The sequence below is a fragment of the Heterodontus francisci genome, chromosome 36 (assembly GCF_036365525.1).
Source record: "Heterodontus francisci isolate sHetFra1 chromosome 36, sHetFra1.hap1, whole genome shotgun sequence".
Lineage (NCBI taxonomy): Eukaryota > Metazoa > Chordata > Chondrichthyes > Heterodontiformes > Heterodontidae > Heterodontus > Heterodontus francisci.
This window is the reverse complement of record NC_090406.1, coordinates 9,153,144-9,170,280: the sequence shown is the minus strand read 5'-3', so window position 1 is coordinate 9,170,280 and position 17,137 is coordinate 9,153,144. Positions and strand designations below refer to the sequence as shown.

At 42.7% G+C, this 17,137-nt stretch overlaps 1 protein-coding gene across 6 annotated transcripts in view; it reads left to right on the top strand.

The window, feature by feature from the left end:
* LOC137351571 (semaphorin-4E-like) overlaps positions 1-17,137 on the top strand; it is a 123,092-nt gene that overhangs the window by 66,718 nt on the left and 39,237 nt on the right. For 5 of the 6 annotated variants that reach the window (XM_068016119.1, XM_068016116.1, XM_068016115.1 and 2 more), the window contains exons 2-3: positions 8,744-9,150; positions 11,422-11,567. In XM_068016119.1, coding sequence (XP_067872220.1) covers positions 9,030-9,150; positions 11,422-11,567 — 267 coding nt within the window. In that variant the 5' untranslated portion in view covers positions 8,744-9,029. Of the gene's footprint in view, positions 1-8,743; positions 9,151-11,421; positions 11,568-13,169; positions 13,250-17,137 lie in introns of those variants that run through there. The other variant, XM_068016121.1, reaches the window with a different exon arrangement.

Genomic DNA, 17,137 nt, shown 5'->3' with positions numbered 1-17,137 from the left:
TTGAATTTGGGCACATCAAACACCCCTTGGTCAGGTAAGGTATAGAGTAAAGCATTGTTTTCTTTTTTTTACAAGTAAATCAATTCTAATTTTTATTTGTAAAGCCAGGGGAAAACACGAACACAGTCCCCCACTACCATAAATTTTACAGTTGAGTATCCCGTATTTGGGGACATGGCAGATATCAACACACCCTAAGTGCAATGTCTCAACCTGGGAGCACTTTTTTTTATTTTCAAAATATACTTTATTCGTAAAAAACTGTAAAAAAATACATTACAAAACCGTTCAAAAACAGCACCAAGTCAACAATACAAATAGTGCAAAGGAGATCAGTTTCCTTCAATACAGGAGTGAGTTGCCTCACAACCCTTCCTTTTCATTTTACCTGTCATGTACTTTTTGCAGCAAACAAATATTTTCTGGATACAGCCCGAGGGGTTTTCCATGGAACCAGCCCCTCAGTTCACCTTGGTGGGGGTACCTTACACAGTGGTCTTTCCCCATTGAGCCTTTGCTGCGGCTGCCCCAAGCTTTAGTGCGTCCCTCAGCATGTAGTCCTGGACCTCGGAATGTGCCAGTCTGCAATATTCGATCGTGGACAACTCTTTGCGCTGGAAGACCAGCAAGTTTCGAGCAGACCGAAGGGCGTCTTTCACCGAATTGCTAGTCCTCCAGCAGCAGTTGATGTTTATGTCTGTGTGCGCCCCTTGGAACAGCCCGTTGGGCACAGACTCCTGTGTTACAGAGCTGCTTGGGATGAACCTCGTCAAAAACCATTGCATCTCTTTCCACACGCTTTGCAAAGACAAATTCCAGAAAGAGGTGGGCAACTGTCTCTTCCCCACCACAGCCACCTTGAGGGTATTGTGTGGAGGGGGTGAGACTCCGGGTGTGCAGGAAGGATCTGACGGGGAGGGCTCTTCTCGCCACCAGCCAAGCTACATCTTGGTGCTTGTTTGAAAGTTCTGGTGATGAGGCAAAATGACTTTGGCAGTCTGCTCGGGAACCATCCGACAGGATCCACCATCTCCTTTTCCCGTAGGGCCTTGAGGATATTCTGTGCAGACCACTGCCTGATGGATTGGTGGTCAAAGGTGTTTTGCCACAGAAACTTTTCCACGAAGGATAGGTGGTACGGCACAGTCCAACTGGATGGAGCGTTCCGTGGCAATGTGACCAGGCTCATCCTTCATAACACTGGGAACAGATAGAACCTCAGCACGTAGTGACACTTGGAGTTTGCGTACTGGGGGTCTATGCACAGCTTGATGCAGCCGCACACGAAGGCGCTCATCAGGATGAGGGTGACGTTGTGTACAATTTTCCCGCCCTTATCCAGAGGTTTTAACATCGTGTCCATCCGGACCCGGTTCATTTTGGATCCCCATATGAAGTGGTAAATGGCTCAGGTGACTGCCATGGTGCAGGAGTGGGCCAGACCTGCGCCATGTACAGCAACAACATGAGCGCCTCGCACCTGATGACCAGGTTCTTACCCACAATAGAGAGAGATCGTTGCTCCCGCATGCTCAACTTATGGTGTATCCTGGCTACTCGCTCCTTGCAGTTTTGGTGCACGCCCCAGCCCTTCCGAACCATAGTCTGACCTGACGGTGAAGGAGACAAAGGATCGGTCAACCCAGTTCCCAAAGAACATGGCCTCGCTCTTGCCGTGGTTAACTTTGGCTCCTGAAGCCAGTTCGATTGGTCGCAGATGCTCATCAGTCTGCGAACGGACAGCGGATCCGAGCAGAAGACGGCGACGTCATCCATGTACAGGGAGGTTTTAACCTGAGCGCCTCCACTGCCTGGGATTGTCACCTTTCCTCTGTTCGCTTCCTTCCTAACAGACTCAGCAAAGGGTTCAATACAGCAAACAAACAAGACAGGGGAGAGAGGACAGCCCTGTCTGACTCCAGATTGGATCTGGAAACTTTCTGATTCCCACCCATTCATTGAGACTGCACTACTGATGTCTGTGTAGAGCAGTTTGATCCAATTGAGGAAAATATACTTTTTATTTTTTTTTATTTTCAAAATATACTTTATTCATAAAAATCTGTGAAAATTACATTCTCAAACAGTTTAAAACAGCATCAAGTCAAAAAATACAAACAGTGCAAAGGTGATCAGTTTCCTTCTATACAATTATGAGTTGCCTCGCAACCCTTCCATTTCATTGTCATGCCATGTACATCTTTACATTTACAGCACACAAAATTTTCCCGATACAGTTCAAGGGGTTTCCCATGAATCCAGCCCCTCAGTTCAGCTTGGTGGGGGGGGACCTTACACTGTGGTCTTTCCCCATTGAGCCTTTGCTGTGGCTGCCCCAAGCTTTAGTGCGTCCCTCAGCACGTAGTCCTGGAGGAAAAAAATATACTTTATTCGCTCCAGCATTGTGACTTAATCTCAAGCCCAGAAGAGCATTCCCACTGTAGCAGTGTAACACTTCCACCAGCTGACCATCTTAGTTATTATTCCTTGTTATAATTCGCACATATTTTAACCAAATATGGTAGTGTTGGATTCAACGTTGTAACAGTCTTGCAAAAAGGCTTTGCACAGATTCTGTGTAAAGGAGAAAAGTTAAAGGAATGTACCAACATTTACAAATTGTTTATCTCCAACCTGCAACAATTTTTCACAATTTAAATCTTCATTTATGTATCTCATTGGAGCCCTTTAAACAGAAGCTGAGGGTGCAATTGTGAACGGAGGCATATTGAACTGCAGAACAGAGATATATTAATATTAAGTACCCGGTGAAAAAGTTGGAGGGGGAAAGGTCCAACTCTATACTTCAGCAAGTCTCGGGGATCTTTTCAAGCCATGGAGGCAATGCACAGCCTGTTCCTTAGCATCAAAGTTATGATCGAGTGCTGAAACTTGGGTTTTTCGAAGTTGAAGGGTGGCAACTAAAGAGGAAACCATCATAGTGGTATGTATGGCAGTATATGGACAGGCAAAGTAAATTTGTTCTAGTCCACTACGCACTTTAGCACATAACTCAGGTGACATTAAACCAAGGGCCTTGGTTTGCTTGCTTAGCTGCACTTTAAAACATCAATTCACCCATGTCCTGACCAAAATTCCTCCCAGGAAGCCACCACAAACAGACTAACTGGTCATTCACTCATTTGCTGTTTGTGAGATCTTGCTGTGTGCAAGAATTGGCTGCCATGTTTGCTTACTTAATGGTGACTGCATTTCAAAAGTGATCACTGCTCGTAAAGTGCTTTAGCATGTCTTGAGAATGTGAAGATGTTGAATATGTTCAATAATTAAAACGGTGTTGAAATTAGCAGCAAAAAAAGTAATCTATGCTAATAGAAACTTGTGATTTGAATTCTGAAGGGAAGCCCAGTGAGCTCTCTTAACAACCTTTTGTATAAATGGATTGTCTGGAGTGATACTTAGGTTGGATTCCCAATTTGTGCTAAATTAACCTATTTCAGTTGGGGCACCAATGTGGGTTAGCAGTGGGGTGTCATTATAACTGTTCTAAGGCAAAGGAGGGAGAAAAATCCCAGAGTTTCTGCTCCCATCTGCTGTTCCAGTGTGCATTGTACATGCTGGGTAAGAGCAGCACTGGGCTTGGCTATGTTGTCCTCCATGGTAAAATAGCTTGACAACTTAAGATACTGTATGGTTATTGACATCTGCAGTCTTACAACCCTGCATAAAACGGGAAAGGGAAAAGTGCGGGAATTAGAGACACAAGCTTGGGCTGATGGGGTTGCTGTACGTGAAATCTCAATTAAAATGATCTACTATAATGAAAAATCTGCGGTTGCACAATCCCTATTAAATTCAACCTGCTATATAAACATTTTTAAAGCAGTTCCAGTGGTGGTTTCCCACTTGTAAACTACTTCCGGTGAACAGCAGACACTTTGTTAATTACTTTTATTAATAAAATTTCCTATTAGCCCAGAAGTGGACTGTGCGCACCTTTTCCCAACTCTCTGTAAATTTTGAAAAGTTCATGGCAGCTCCAGCAGATTTTCTGATCCCAACGGTTCTTCCATTTATTCAAGACTCAGCAGTGGCTGCCAAACAGGGGCTTGACGGGAGTGTTTGAGAAAGAGAAAGTAACAATTTGAGTGGAGTGAAAGATGAGGGTAAAAGAACAGATTGAGACCTGTTGGCAGATGGCTATAGTTTGGTGTGCCTGGTCAGTTTTTAAGCAACCAATGCAAGCTTCATAACAACTGTTGGTAGATTGTTACTTTATGCCAGGACTGTAAAGCTCAAAAATGTTAGCGTTCATGTGTGCAATGAAGGTATCTAATCAGTTTATGATGCTTCAAAGAGTGAATGCATTTGTAGGGTATATTGTTGAGCACTACAGACTTTGGTGGCTTAGCTGATTTTGGCTCAAGCAGTAGTGAGATCTTTAGTCATGAGGGAACAGGTTTCCTGATTCTCAGTTCTGTCTAGTGACCTTTCTGGAAAATGTATTAAGTGGGACATTGGTTGAAAATAGGATTGGTCTTGGAGGCAGCTAGGTTGCCCGTGATCAAATAGCCTGACAGCACTCATCTCCAAGTTCATCAACAAAGAATGGTCACCTGGGTAAGATACTGGAATTCTGCTGGGGCTGTCGATTTGTGCCCCAGGATGAATTACTGCCTTCAGGAGAGGAAGGAGATTAAAGGGAAAAATGCACTAAAGGTATAAATGTGTTGTGATATTTATATTTATATAGCAGCTTATTACATGAAATGTCTCAAAGCATTTTGCACAGTGAATCGCTAGGTTGTTTTAACAAGCAGCAAACTTTAACAAAGCAAATGTGTAAATGCATATGAATTAATCTCAAATAGTGGAATTGAACTTTTCAAATGAAAAATCCTTCTTTGATATCTTGGTTCATTCATTGCAAAATAAAGTATAAATGTGGTGCAGTAACAAACTGGCTAGCAGATAAATGGAATTTTTACATCTTTCCTCTTTATGTTTTTATTCTGTATACATGACCTCAAAATAGTGGAATGCTGTGCATTTTTTGACCTCCCTTTACATATTCTTTTGCTATTTAGTTATCTCACTTTCTCTCCTCCTTTCCCCCTTGCACACGTTAGAGATAAAGCTAGATGAACACAGTTTCAGGACAGTTGAAACTTCCAAACTTGCATTTTTCACAAGACCAGAGACCCTGCCCACATACATGTACTTGCTCACCACCGGCGCCTCAGGCATGTTTGAACTAGCCTGCTGTGATTTTTCCAGGACTTTATTTATGCTTTAGGTGACTGCTTGAATGCATAAAGTTGATGCTGGGTACATATCAAAAGATTTATCTGGGTCGACCAGAAATATAAACCAGTAGTTGCATTTAAATGACATTTCACATTCAAGTCCCAAAGCACTTTGTAAAAATAGGTAAGGAAGGGAAATGGAGAGGGCTGGTCAAAGGCTTGGTTGAAAAGATGTGTTTGAGAAAGTTTAGAGAAGTGGAAAGGCGAAAGGTTTAGAGTGGGAGTCCCAGAGAGAAAGGCTGACGCAGCTGAAGGCACAACTGCACCACTGGTGGGATAAAGGACGAGGGTGATGCATACAATGACAGAAATGGAAGAAAATGAGGAGAGTGGTGGGGGTGGGGGGGGGTGGGGGGGGTGCGAGGACATAGACTCAAGGTTGCAGAAATAAGATTGGTCAAGGCTGTGGATAGATTTGTAGCCCTTGTAGGTCAACAACAACAAGGGATGATGGGCAAGTGGAACTTGCTGTGGAACAGGATACAGGCGGTTGAGTTTTGGACAAGTTGGAGATTTTGGAAGTTGGTGCGTAGAAGTCCAACAATAGGAGCATTGAAGCAGTTGTTTGTAGATGTGTCAAGGCCACAGATAAAAGTTTCAGCAGCAGTGGGCCAAGGTCAGTAGTGTTATAAAGGAGGCATTGTAAATATTTCCAAGGATCAAAAGAAGCTACAAGGGAATATTGGTAAAATGGTGTTATGTGTAAGGAATTGGATTCAGTGTAAATAAATGATGAGGTGGTATACTTTTGATATTTTAAAAAAGGTAATTTTACTTTGAATAGGAGGAGGCTGTGTGATGATGGAGAACATAGGAATTTGTAGATTCAACTTCACAAGATAATTTAAAAGCAGCACCTCAAGTAATTAGGCAATAAAAATGCAGTTGTCGTGCAGGTGTTCATTAAACTAAGCCATTGTAATTTCAGGAAATGACAATGAAAAGACTGTTGCATTACTAACGTACAACTGCAACTTTTCAGGATTGACAGCCTGTCTTGTTTTTCACTTTTGTTCTGCTACTTGGAGTCTGCGGCACAGAAACAGGCCATTCGGCGCAAATGGTCTGTGCCAGCCTTTATGTTCCACATGAGCCTCCTGCCACCCTCTGTATCTCACCCTTTCAGCATATCTTTTCTCCCTCATGAGCTTATCCAGCTTCCCATTTCTGCATCTATGCTGTTCACCTCAACTACTCCTTATGATAGAGTTCCACATTCTAACCTCAAATCCTTCTTGGATTAATTTGTGACTATCTCATTTTTATGATCTCCAGTTTTGGACTCCTCCACAAGTGGAAACATTTTCTCTTCATTACCTTATCAAACCCTTTCATTATCCTAAAGATTTCTATCGGGTTACCTCATCTTTTCCCTTCTCGAGAGAAAAAAGTCCCAGCTTGTTCACACTTTCCTGATAAGTATATCCTTTCAATTCTAGTAGCGTGTGAATTTTTTTTGTACCCTTTTCGATGCCTCTAACCTTTTTATATCACGGGGATCAGAGCTCTGCACATAAGTATGATCTAATCAACTGACGAAGGTTTGATACAAGTGTAACGTCTCTAATTTTCAATGTTATCCCTCTAGAAATGGACTCCAGGTTTGGTTTACTTTTCTTATGGCCTTATTAACCTAGCTACTTTTAATGATTTATGCATCCGTACTCCCTAGATCCTTTTGCTCCATCACCCATTCAGACTCTTATTATCTGAGCAGTATGTGGCCTTCTTATTCTTCCTACCAAAGTGCACAACCTCACAGTTATCTATATTGAAGCTCACTTACCAACATTCTTCCTTTGTATTAACTATACCTCCCAATTTGGTGTTGTCAAATTTTGAAATTGTACTTTAAGCCCTGACAAAACCAGACCAAGACACAAAAGAGCCTTGCCAAAGCTCATCATGTTTGTAAGGGAATTAATGTGCAAGGATACTTGGAGCCATTTGGCCAGTTGCAATGGTTGCTACATATTTTGGAAAATAGCCTATTCAGTACTTCTCTGATATCTATGATATCTGAGAGCACCCTAACATTGGGAGGAAGTGCTAGGATGAATTTCCTTATGTCCGAGTGTAATTTTAAATGAATTCAAAATAGGATTTCCCATTTTGTACACACCAACTTTTTTTGACAAATTATTGACAGAAGGTATTTCCTATGCGTCTACCTCACTGGTAGGCTTTGCTAGTAGTGAAAATTTCAAAGATTCCCTTCTCTTTCTTACCTTTCCCTCGTGTTTGCTCTCATACTGTGAAGCAGCATAAGTACTTGATGAGAAGTAGTGAGGTGGCAGGGTGCGGTGAGGTGGCGCATGGGTGAGAGGAAGAGGGGAACCTAAAGTTCCTTAATATAAAAGCAAAATACTGCAGATGCTGGAAATCTGAAATAAAAACAAGAAATGCTGGAAATACTCAGCAGGTCTGGCAGCATCTGTGGAGAGAGGAGCAGAGTTAACATTTCAGGTCAGTGACCCTTCTTCAGAATATTCTGATGAAGGGTCACTGACCTGAAACATTAACTCTGCTTCTCTCTCCACAGATGCTGCCAGACCAGCTGAGTATTTCCAGCGTTTCTTGTTATTGTTATACCTAAAGTTCCTTATAGGTTGTCAAGCTACAAGCTGCTAACCATGTGGCAGGAATTAAAGGAGTTTATTTATAATAAAATCTTAGTAAAGGTGAGTTTGAACTGAAGCGTAGTTCACCTAAAAATGTATTTCTGCATGCACACTAATGCATAAGGAAGGACTTTGCAATAGATCATCTCTCTCTCTGTTTATATATTAGAGCCCATGTTTGCAATACACCTCCAAAGTTTTAATCGGTAAATAGTCAGAATCAAACATCTGGAAGGACACTTTCAGATTGTGTTTCAGTTGGAATATTTCTCTATAAATAAAGGCAAATGTTTTGAAATTGTAGAACTGAAAGAAACACAATTAATATTTCAGTCTTTAGAAGGTAGTGAAATTGTACCAATTGGCACACCAGAAGCAAAGTCATAGCTATTTTGCCAAGAATCTATATATGGGATGAGTGGAGGGATCTGTTCAGCATCTGTTCTGGGTGTTTTGAAACAGTGAATGCAGACCTTTTGCTGCATGTCAAATAGAAACCAGCATCATGATTTTTCTTGGCATCTTGACCTGGCAGTGCAGGAACACGTTGGACTGATTCTCGGTGGAGACGACAGTAGCTTGTCTTCGCTCTATTTGTTTGATCTACAGAACTGGAGAGGCTCAGCAAAGTTTTTGTTTAGTTTTGGACTTTCCTGCATGCAATAAGGATAGAATACAAAAATGTTTAAATTGACTACTTTGGGTTTGTCAAAGAAGTAATGCTTATTACAAAATTTACAGTGAAGGCTTCTGTTAAACAGGGATGTTTACAAGGTTTTTTTTTAAAGAAAGTAAATTGTTACACTGAAGGATGTCAAGTTGGGCAAAGGTACTGAACTGCAACTTCCATTTCAGGTTCATACTTCATGGAGGATTCTGTCAATCTGTGGTTGAAGGATACAACTTAGGAGATTTGCCTCTCGTTTGAGCATATATTTTACAGCAAGTGTCTTTACCTGAGATGACACTTCAGATTTGGCACAATGTCAATGATGATTGTGGACCCTGGTCCCGCAGAACAACAGTCCCTTCAGCAAAGTGGTTCTTGAAGCTTATTGAAGAGGCTCTGAAATATTGTCTTAAATATGCTTATCAATAGCACCACTCTAAAGCTTTAAACATCCAAACGTGGACACTGAAAATGTGCTTTTTGAAAATGCAAAAATCTGCTGTGTTCCTATTTTATAATCTGCTGATCAGATTTCTACATTCAGAAGCCTCCACACTAGATTGTACACCAAGAAAAACTGTGAATTTTGAAGGTAAGAAGCTAGGTGCTTTTATTATAAATAATGCTTTAATGTAAAATCAATTAGCAGTTACTTCCACTCCGCACAGCAACCCCCCCCCCCCCACTTCTGTCAAAGGTAGACCAGCAGTATGTTGTATCTGAGCTCTTCTGTTTCCAGTATTTAGTTTTTCATTTGTTCTTGGGATCAGGATGATTCTGCCATGGCTGCATTAATTGCCAAACTCTAGTTGCCCTGAGAAGATTGTAGTGGGCTTTTTCCTTGAAGTAAGTGGCTTACTAGGCACTTCAGAGCCCAATAAGAGTCAGCAATGTTGGAGAGCATTTTATTTGCTCCCCCCGTGGCATATTTGGAGGCAGGGAGAGCATTTAATGGGGGTGGTGGGGGGGGGGGGGGGGGGGGGTCCTCGCCACCTTCCCGGTTAGGCCCATGGCGGGTAGGCCAATTGAGCCCCTTAAGGAGGCAATTAATGCCCAATTCAGGGACTCGTACCACCACCAGTGTTAGCCCAATGGCAGGCGGGCCTGTCGCCACACGGGGAGCACGCCAAGCAAACCCGTGCAGGGTTTGGGGTTGTGGGGATGGAGGTGTGGCAGTCCCTTGTTATAAGGCACAGTGCCTGATCAAAGGACCCAGCATCAGGAAGGGGCGAAGGGGGTGCCTGCTGAGAGCCACACCCCTACACTTGCTGCTGACCCTATGACCCCACCCTGCGAAACACCTCTCACCCTGACTCACCTGTGGCCTGGGTCCCTCTCCTCTGGTGGGTCCATTACTGGCAGCAGCCACCTCCGCCGTGATGGTGAGACTAAGTGAAAGAGCAGCTGGGCTCTGATTGGCTGGCAGCTCTTGTCAGGTGGGACTTCTGTTGCCAAGGCCCTTAATCCCAGGGAAGGCCTGCTGCTGTGCACTAAAGTGCCTAATTGGCATGTAATGCAGTGGGCCTTCCACAGAGGAGGCGACATGGGGCTCTCACTGGCACTTCAACTGGTGACCAAGACCCCCATCGCTCACATTAAATTTCCCCCCTAGTTGTGTGGGACTGGAATTGCTTGTATGGTGAATGGGGCAGGGTGAAAGGTTCTCTTTCCTCAAGGACCATCTGGGTTTTTATGACAACCAGCAGCTTTCACAGTCATTTTCTTTCTGGTGCTCAATTTATTGAATTCAGTTTAACAATTTGCCATGGTGGCGTTTGAACTCAGGGTTGCTTGACCATCACCATATCTGGTACATTAAACAAAATCTAATTTCTGTGATCTGTTAAAGGCTTTTTCCCACCAAATTTCTGTCTTCTTGAAGGCACTGGCTTCTGCTAGAATTGCAACCAACACTCCTCCAATATCTTGCTCAAGTACCCATTCTTCCTTGAATGTCAGCAAACTATTCAATCCTTAAGGGATTTGGTTTTGCTGCAGCTACACAATTCCGTGAAGATAGAAAAGTTGAATATCTGAATCCATCACTGAATTATGCGTGTGCCACTCCAAGATTCATTATAGTTTCGCTTTTGTAACTTGAGACACGATCGCACATTGGAGTTTCACCAAATTATTTTCAGGTTATAACTGATTTGTGCAATAATTATGTATAGACGCTTGGTCCTTCTAATTGTAATTAAGGAAGACCTTATCTTCAACTTTCAACATGTTAAGATATACATTGCATATTAAAGTTAGGTTTATGTTAATAATTATATAGGCTACCTAATAATATGAAGTCACCATTAATCATCAAGGTTTTTGAAGTACAAAAAAATATTGATATGGAGAACAGACACAGTGGAACCTGCAATCAAACAAAATTCTCCCTGACAAGATAAAAATCTGAGCGAAATGAAAATCCGATTCTGCTTTCTAGAGATGCTCCAGAGATTTCTGAGGATTGGGACATCAGGAACCTCATTGAGTTAGGAGCTCATTCATGAGAAGAAGTGCAATACTTCATAAAATAGCCACAATTCTAACATGTCATGAATGCAAAACTAAGCCCAGTTCCACCAGTCTTCTGACTCTCAAAAATTGTCAGATAATGGCAGCATGGATATTCAAGGTTCCACTGTGTCTGTTCTCCACATCAGTCATTTTTTTGCACTTTCAAAACATCTTGCCTATTAATGGTGACTTCATATTTTAAGGAGCCTGTATAATTACTGGCATAAATCTAACACTGATATACAGTGTATATCTTGACATGTTGGAAGTTAGAGAGCTAAGGTTTTCCTTAAATCTTATTTAATATTTTTGACAGACTTCCATAACTTTATCTTTCTTATTTTTATAGATGCAAACTTGAAAACATTTTCTGAACAAGGAATCGCCAATTATTCAACGTTGCTGCTCAGTGAGGAGCATAACCTGTTGTTTGTAGGGGCTAGAGATGCAATCTTCGCTCTCAATATTGACAATGTTTCAGACAGTATTTCACAAGTAAGCATATTGAGAGAAAGCTCCTTTTATTTTATGGGTACTGCTTGTTTAAATGAATACCAAACTGGTAATTCTACGGAGACAGTGTATGCCAGGATGTACTGCAAAACTACGGTCCCTAGTACAAATCACTTTTCTAAAGATCAATCATTTCTGAACTGTTTATCATGTTTACTCCCCTTTAAGCCTGCTGGCTTATTTAGATCTCCCTGTGTCATTGTTCCTCACTGTTACGACCTCAGTAGAGACTGCTAACTTTAAAACTAGAGATATGAACTTCCCAGTGACTGATTAAAGAATCACATGACAAGATTCACATTTTAAGAGTTTAACAATTAATCTAAAAATCGACATTAGCTAAACAGTACTTAGTAGGTAGCAAATACAACAAATTACAGAGCAAGGTATTTCCCATTAACCTATTAACACACTCTAAAACCCCACACCGCATTTATATGTTACACAGTGTTCTCAGCAGTGAAACTCCAGTGTGCGATTGCATCTTGCACCGCGGTTAAGAGACCCAAATTGTTCCCAGCTGCAATAGGTTGCATCTCCCAGTGTTCTGCTCAGAGTCAATGTCCTCTTCACTCACTCCTCCAAAGCACATTCAACTGGACTTCCGTTAATAAAGCAATCTCTGGTGACCCCGTTGGTCTTTTCTCCTCCACAAGCCTTTGAAGCAGGCTCAAACCTTAGCAGCCTTTTGCTGTATCAGTGATTTAAGAGAAGCTGTTTTCCCAGAAACAGCCAACTGGACTCTCTCCCTCTATGTCTGTCTGTCTGTCTCTCTCTGTCTGTGTGCGTGTGTCTCTCTCTGTCTGTCTCTGTCTCTCCCTGTGTCTCTCTCTCTGTCTCTCTCTCTCTCTCTCTATGTTTGTGTCTCTCTCTGTCTCTCTCTCTGTCTCTCTCTCTCTCTGTCTCTCTCTCTCTGTCTGCGTATGTCTCTCTCTCTGTCTCTCTCTGTTTCTGTGTCTCTTTCTCTCCCCTCTGTGTGTCTGTCTCTGTCTCTCTCTGTCTTTATCTCTCTCTGCCTTTCTGTGTGTGTGTGTGTCTCTCTTTGTTTCTCTGTCTCACTCTTTCTGTCTCTTTTTGCCTCTCTCTCGGCTGGAATTTATATGGCGGCGGATGAAAACAATGTCAGTCCACACCTGCGGGCCCCATGTCGTGGAGCCGTCACGATAGTCAGCACGGCAGCTCATTTGAATAGCTGAGGCGGACCGCCCCCAATGACCTGGAGGGACTCATCGGTCCATCCCTGGCATTTTTAAAGGGCTCTGAGTCCTAACATTCAATTTAAATATTTAAAGGTAACATCAATAAAACAATTTAAATTCATTTAAATTGCCCCACTCCTCCCAACCCCCCCAAAAACCATAAAATGAATCACTTGCCCTCTTCCCCCCTCCCCAAAACACTTCCCCTGCCCACCTGACACCCCCACCCCCCACAAGTACATAACCTTTACACTCTAACCCATCCCACCATCCCCTAAACCAATGATATTATTTTGATCCTGCTCCCCGCCCCCCCCCCCCCCCCCACCCCTACAGAGAAACTTACATGCTCATTTCTCCACACCAGTGTTCTGCCTCTGATTCCCCCGGACAGGGATCTGAAGGCATGGGGAGTGCTGGCCATCAGCACCAATATTGCACCGGGACAGATGGCAGAGTGAGAAGGTAATTTATCCCTTTTTATTTAAATTAGTTTATATATTTAAATTTGGCCCCGTTGCTGAGCGGTGGGGTTGGGGGGGTGGGGGGGCCGCCACAAGGCCTTGCTGTCGCCGGCAATATCAGGCTGTGCCTTCCCGACGTTGAGGCCCGTGGTGGGTATCCGCCAGAGGCATTTTCTGGCCTCTCCTTCACCCGCTGCCCCCTCCCCAAGACCCCCAATGTCGGGCAGGGGCAGGGGGCATCTGTAAATTTCAGCCCACTTTTTTATCTAGGCTGCGCACCTGTCTGCTGGCCTTTGTTTTTTCGTTTCAGCCCTCAGACCTTGGAAAGCCTGTTGAATTTATCCAGGTCAAAAATGAATAGTCGTTTGCCTTTTGACAATTTCAGATACTGTAAGTCTGGCCTTAGCAAAGCCGTCCAGGCCCTCCTTTATTTTCAGATGTTAAAAATTGCAACTCAGATCTACATTTCAGAGCCCCTGGCTTCCTCTTTACAATCTGAGAGTCTGGGAGAGCGAAACCCACTGTTCTTTAGGTATTACAACTTTGCACCCTGCTTTCAAAAGAGTCTTTGATCTGGGTTCCTTGTTCTCATGGTAACCAAGACCCCTGGTTTGTCTCTGGGCAGATTTTGTATGAGTTCACATGTTTCCTCTGAATGTCCCATTTTACACTGCATTAAAGATCACAGTATTTTAAAACATAACCATATTACAAAGTCCAGTGTTCATGATACTCACTAAGATCAATGTGAATGCTGCTTGTGAGAACTCTGAGGACCTTTTGCTATTGTTTATGTGCTAAGATTATGTAACTCACCTATGCAGCCCAGAGATCCGAATTCAGTTCCCAGTCTATACTGAGTTACATGATGTTAACTGAAATGGTACATGTAGTGGTACATTGGAAGGGGGGAAAAAACAACTTGGTATCTTGCTTTTGCTTTCTATCCAGTGATTGCTGCTTGAAAGTCCATGGGTGGAATTTTGTACAGGTGGCGGGGGTCTCGATGTTGGGGAAACTGATGCTGAGATATCCGCGCGGCTCTTGTATGGAAGGCCTGCCGAATTAAGTGCCAATTAGGCACTTAACTGGATAGTGGCGGGCTTTCTTTACAATTTAGGATCCCACCACGGAAGTCTTGGCCTTACAGAGCTGTTGGCCAAACAGATGTTGGCAGCTGCAGCACCACTCCGGAGACACTGAGGAGCAGTGCTGGAACCAGGCTCAAGATAGGTCAGGGGAAGGGTCTCGCGGGGTGGGGATCGTGGGGAAGGAAGGTTGGCAGCAAGGGCAGGGGGATGGCCCACAGCAGGCCGCCCCCCCTTCCGGATGCTGGATCTCCCCCACCTCCCGCCACCAACCCTTTCACGGCCGGGAAGCAGCCCGTAAGGTTTTTCATGCCGTGCTTCCCGTGTGGCAACAGGGCCGCCTGCCGCACGGCTAATTGCGGCTGCAGCGGGAAGAGGCCCTTAATTAGGAGTTAATTACCCAGTTAAAGGCTTTGATTGGCAGTGGGTTGAAAAGGCTGTTCACAGGCCTTCCTAGCCAGGACTAAATTTCAGCCGAGGCAGGATGATGGCAAGGTTCCCCGGCACCCCCACCTCTGCCACCATCCCACCCGATTTTATGCTCTCCTGCCTCCAAACCTGCTGGAGGGAAGAACATAAAATTCTACCGCATGTATCAATGACTGAGGGCAGGCTTGGCTTGACTGAGAACCTGATGGCTGAATAATCTACTGATGCTGCCCAAATTCACATATAGGAAATTATCAAATGTGTGAGAGGCTGAAGGACTGCCAAAGCTCGTAGAGTTGTGTCTTGACATGACTTTCAAGAGATTTGTGAGAGTGGCTTTCAATAATGTGGATGACTTGATTCCCTTCTCCCCTTACCTCCCTTCAGTGGAGAAACACCGTTTTTAGCTAAGTCCCATTGGTAACTGATTTTGTAGGACTATTTCTCCTTTTCAGTTTGGAATGTAATGTTAATTGTATTGGGTGTATACTGTCAGATACTGGATTTAAAAATGCACTGGAACATATAAAAATGGTAAATACTAGTAAAATCAAAATATTATTGGTCAGTAGGCATCTGAAACCATTAGGTTGATTAATGTTTCAGTGGCGACCCTCCTTAGAACATTACAGCACTCTTAATTTATCTTTTTTATCACTATATTTACACTGCTGTATAGGCCGATAGTACTTCTAAATAAAATCAGTCGATTTTACTTTCTTGATGACATTGTTGAAATATCTGTTAACCCTTAATTCTTTTGCAGTTAGTAGTTCTGTAGCACTTCAAGATGAGATATTGTATGGGAGAAGCCTGTGAAAAAACTGGATTGCCAGAGTGGTTTGTTAGCATGTCCCCTTCAAAACAAAACTTGTACCAGCTAGTCATTCCTACTTTTTGCATTTATTTATAGCTATCAGGATTCATTAGTGAGATGAGATACTTCCTTGGGCTGGATTGGAATTCATTTATTCAGATGTGTCAGACAATGACTGATGCTATTATTGTAACTGGCTAATAGATAATAAACCATTTTTTTGGATTTAGCTTGTTATTTGGAGTGAACAAGTATTATTAGCAAAATTCAATACATCGCATGTGTTTTTAACCACAGATAAGTTTTAAAATTGTATTAAGTGCATAGTGAACTGGGTGGAACAAAAAAATGAAAACAAAATACTGCGGATGCTGGAAATCGGAAATAAAAACAAGAAATGATGGAAAAGGCCAGGCAGCATCTGTGAAGGGAGAAACTGTTGATTTTTTGGGTCGATAAACTTTCATGAGAACTGGGATGTTTTATTAATCTGGCCTTTCCCCATTAAGATCTGGACTCAAAACATCTTTGAGTTCAGTAATTTCAGAGCATGACTGGCTCTTTTTTATTTTAATTTTATTTTGTTTCACCATTTTTTTTACTTTGTGCCTGCCCATTGGTTTTATCATGTTTGTGCTTTTAGCTAGGGCTGTTCATTATTTTGTCATTAACACCCTCACTGCACTAATGCTTTGTCTTTCACCACATCATTAGCAGACTTTCTTTGCCTTTGCCCCATGACCACCTTGTCAGTTAATCTCTCTGGCCCTCTGTGCTATCAACACCTTCCCTTTTGTTCTCTTTTCCCCACCCCCGCTTTATTTGATTAAAAACCTATTACATTTCTAATCTTTGCCTGTTCTGAAATGTTAACTCTGCTTCTCTCTGCACAGATGCTGCCTGACCTGCTGAGTATTTCCAACAATTTCTGTCTTTATTTCAGACTTCCAGCATCTGCAGTTTTTTGCTTTTATTTGTTATCATCTTGAATAAGTGTCTCACTTATTGAGTTTAATTTCAAAATGTATATTTTTCCCCCTTCACTTTTATTAGCTTCTCTCCTGAGGATTGTAATTGATGCTGGGTATAATCTTGTGTTGTCTCGCCCAAGTACCCATTCTTTATGTTTGAGCTCAGGCAATGATTTTTGGCAGTCTGTCCAACTAAAAGGAAAATTCAAATTTATATTGCGCTTTTCATGACCACCAGACATCTCGAAGCCAATGAAGTACTTTTGAAGTGCAGCCACTGTGGTAATGTAGGAAAAGCGGCAGCCGATTTTCACACAGCAAGCGCCCACAAACAGCAGTGTGATGATGACCAGATAATCTGTTTTTTTTTGTGATATTGATTGAGGGATAAATATTGGCCAGGACACTAGGGATAACTGCCCCACTCTTCATCGAATTAGCACCTTGAGATCATTTACATCCATCTGAGCAGGCAGATGGGGCCTTGATGTAATGTCTCATCCAAAATACAGCACCTCTGACAGTGTAGCGCTCCCTCACGACTGCACTGGAGTGCTAGCCTTGATTTTTGTGCTGAAGTCCTG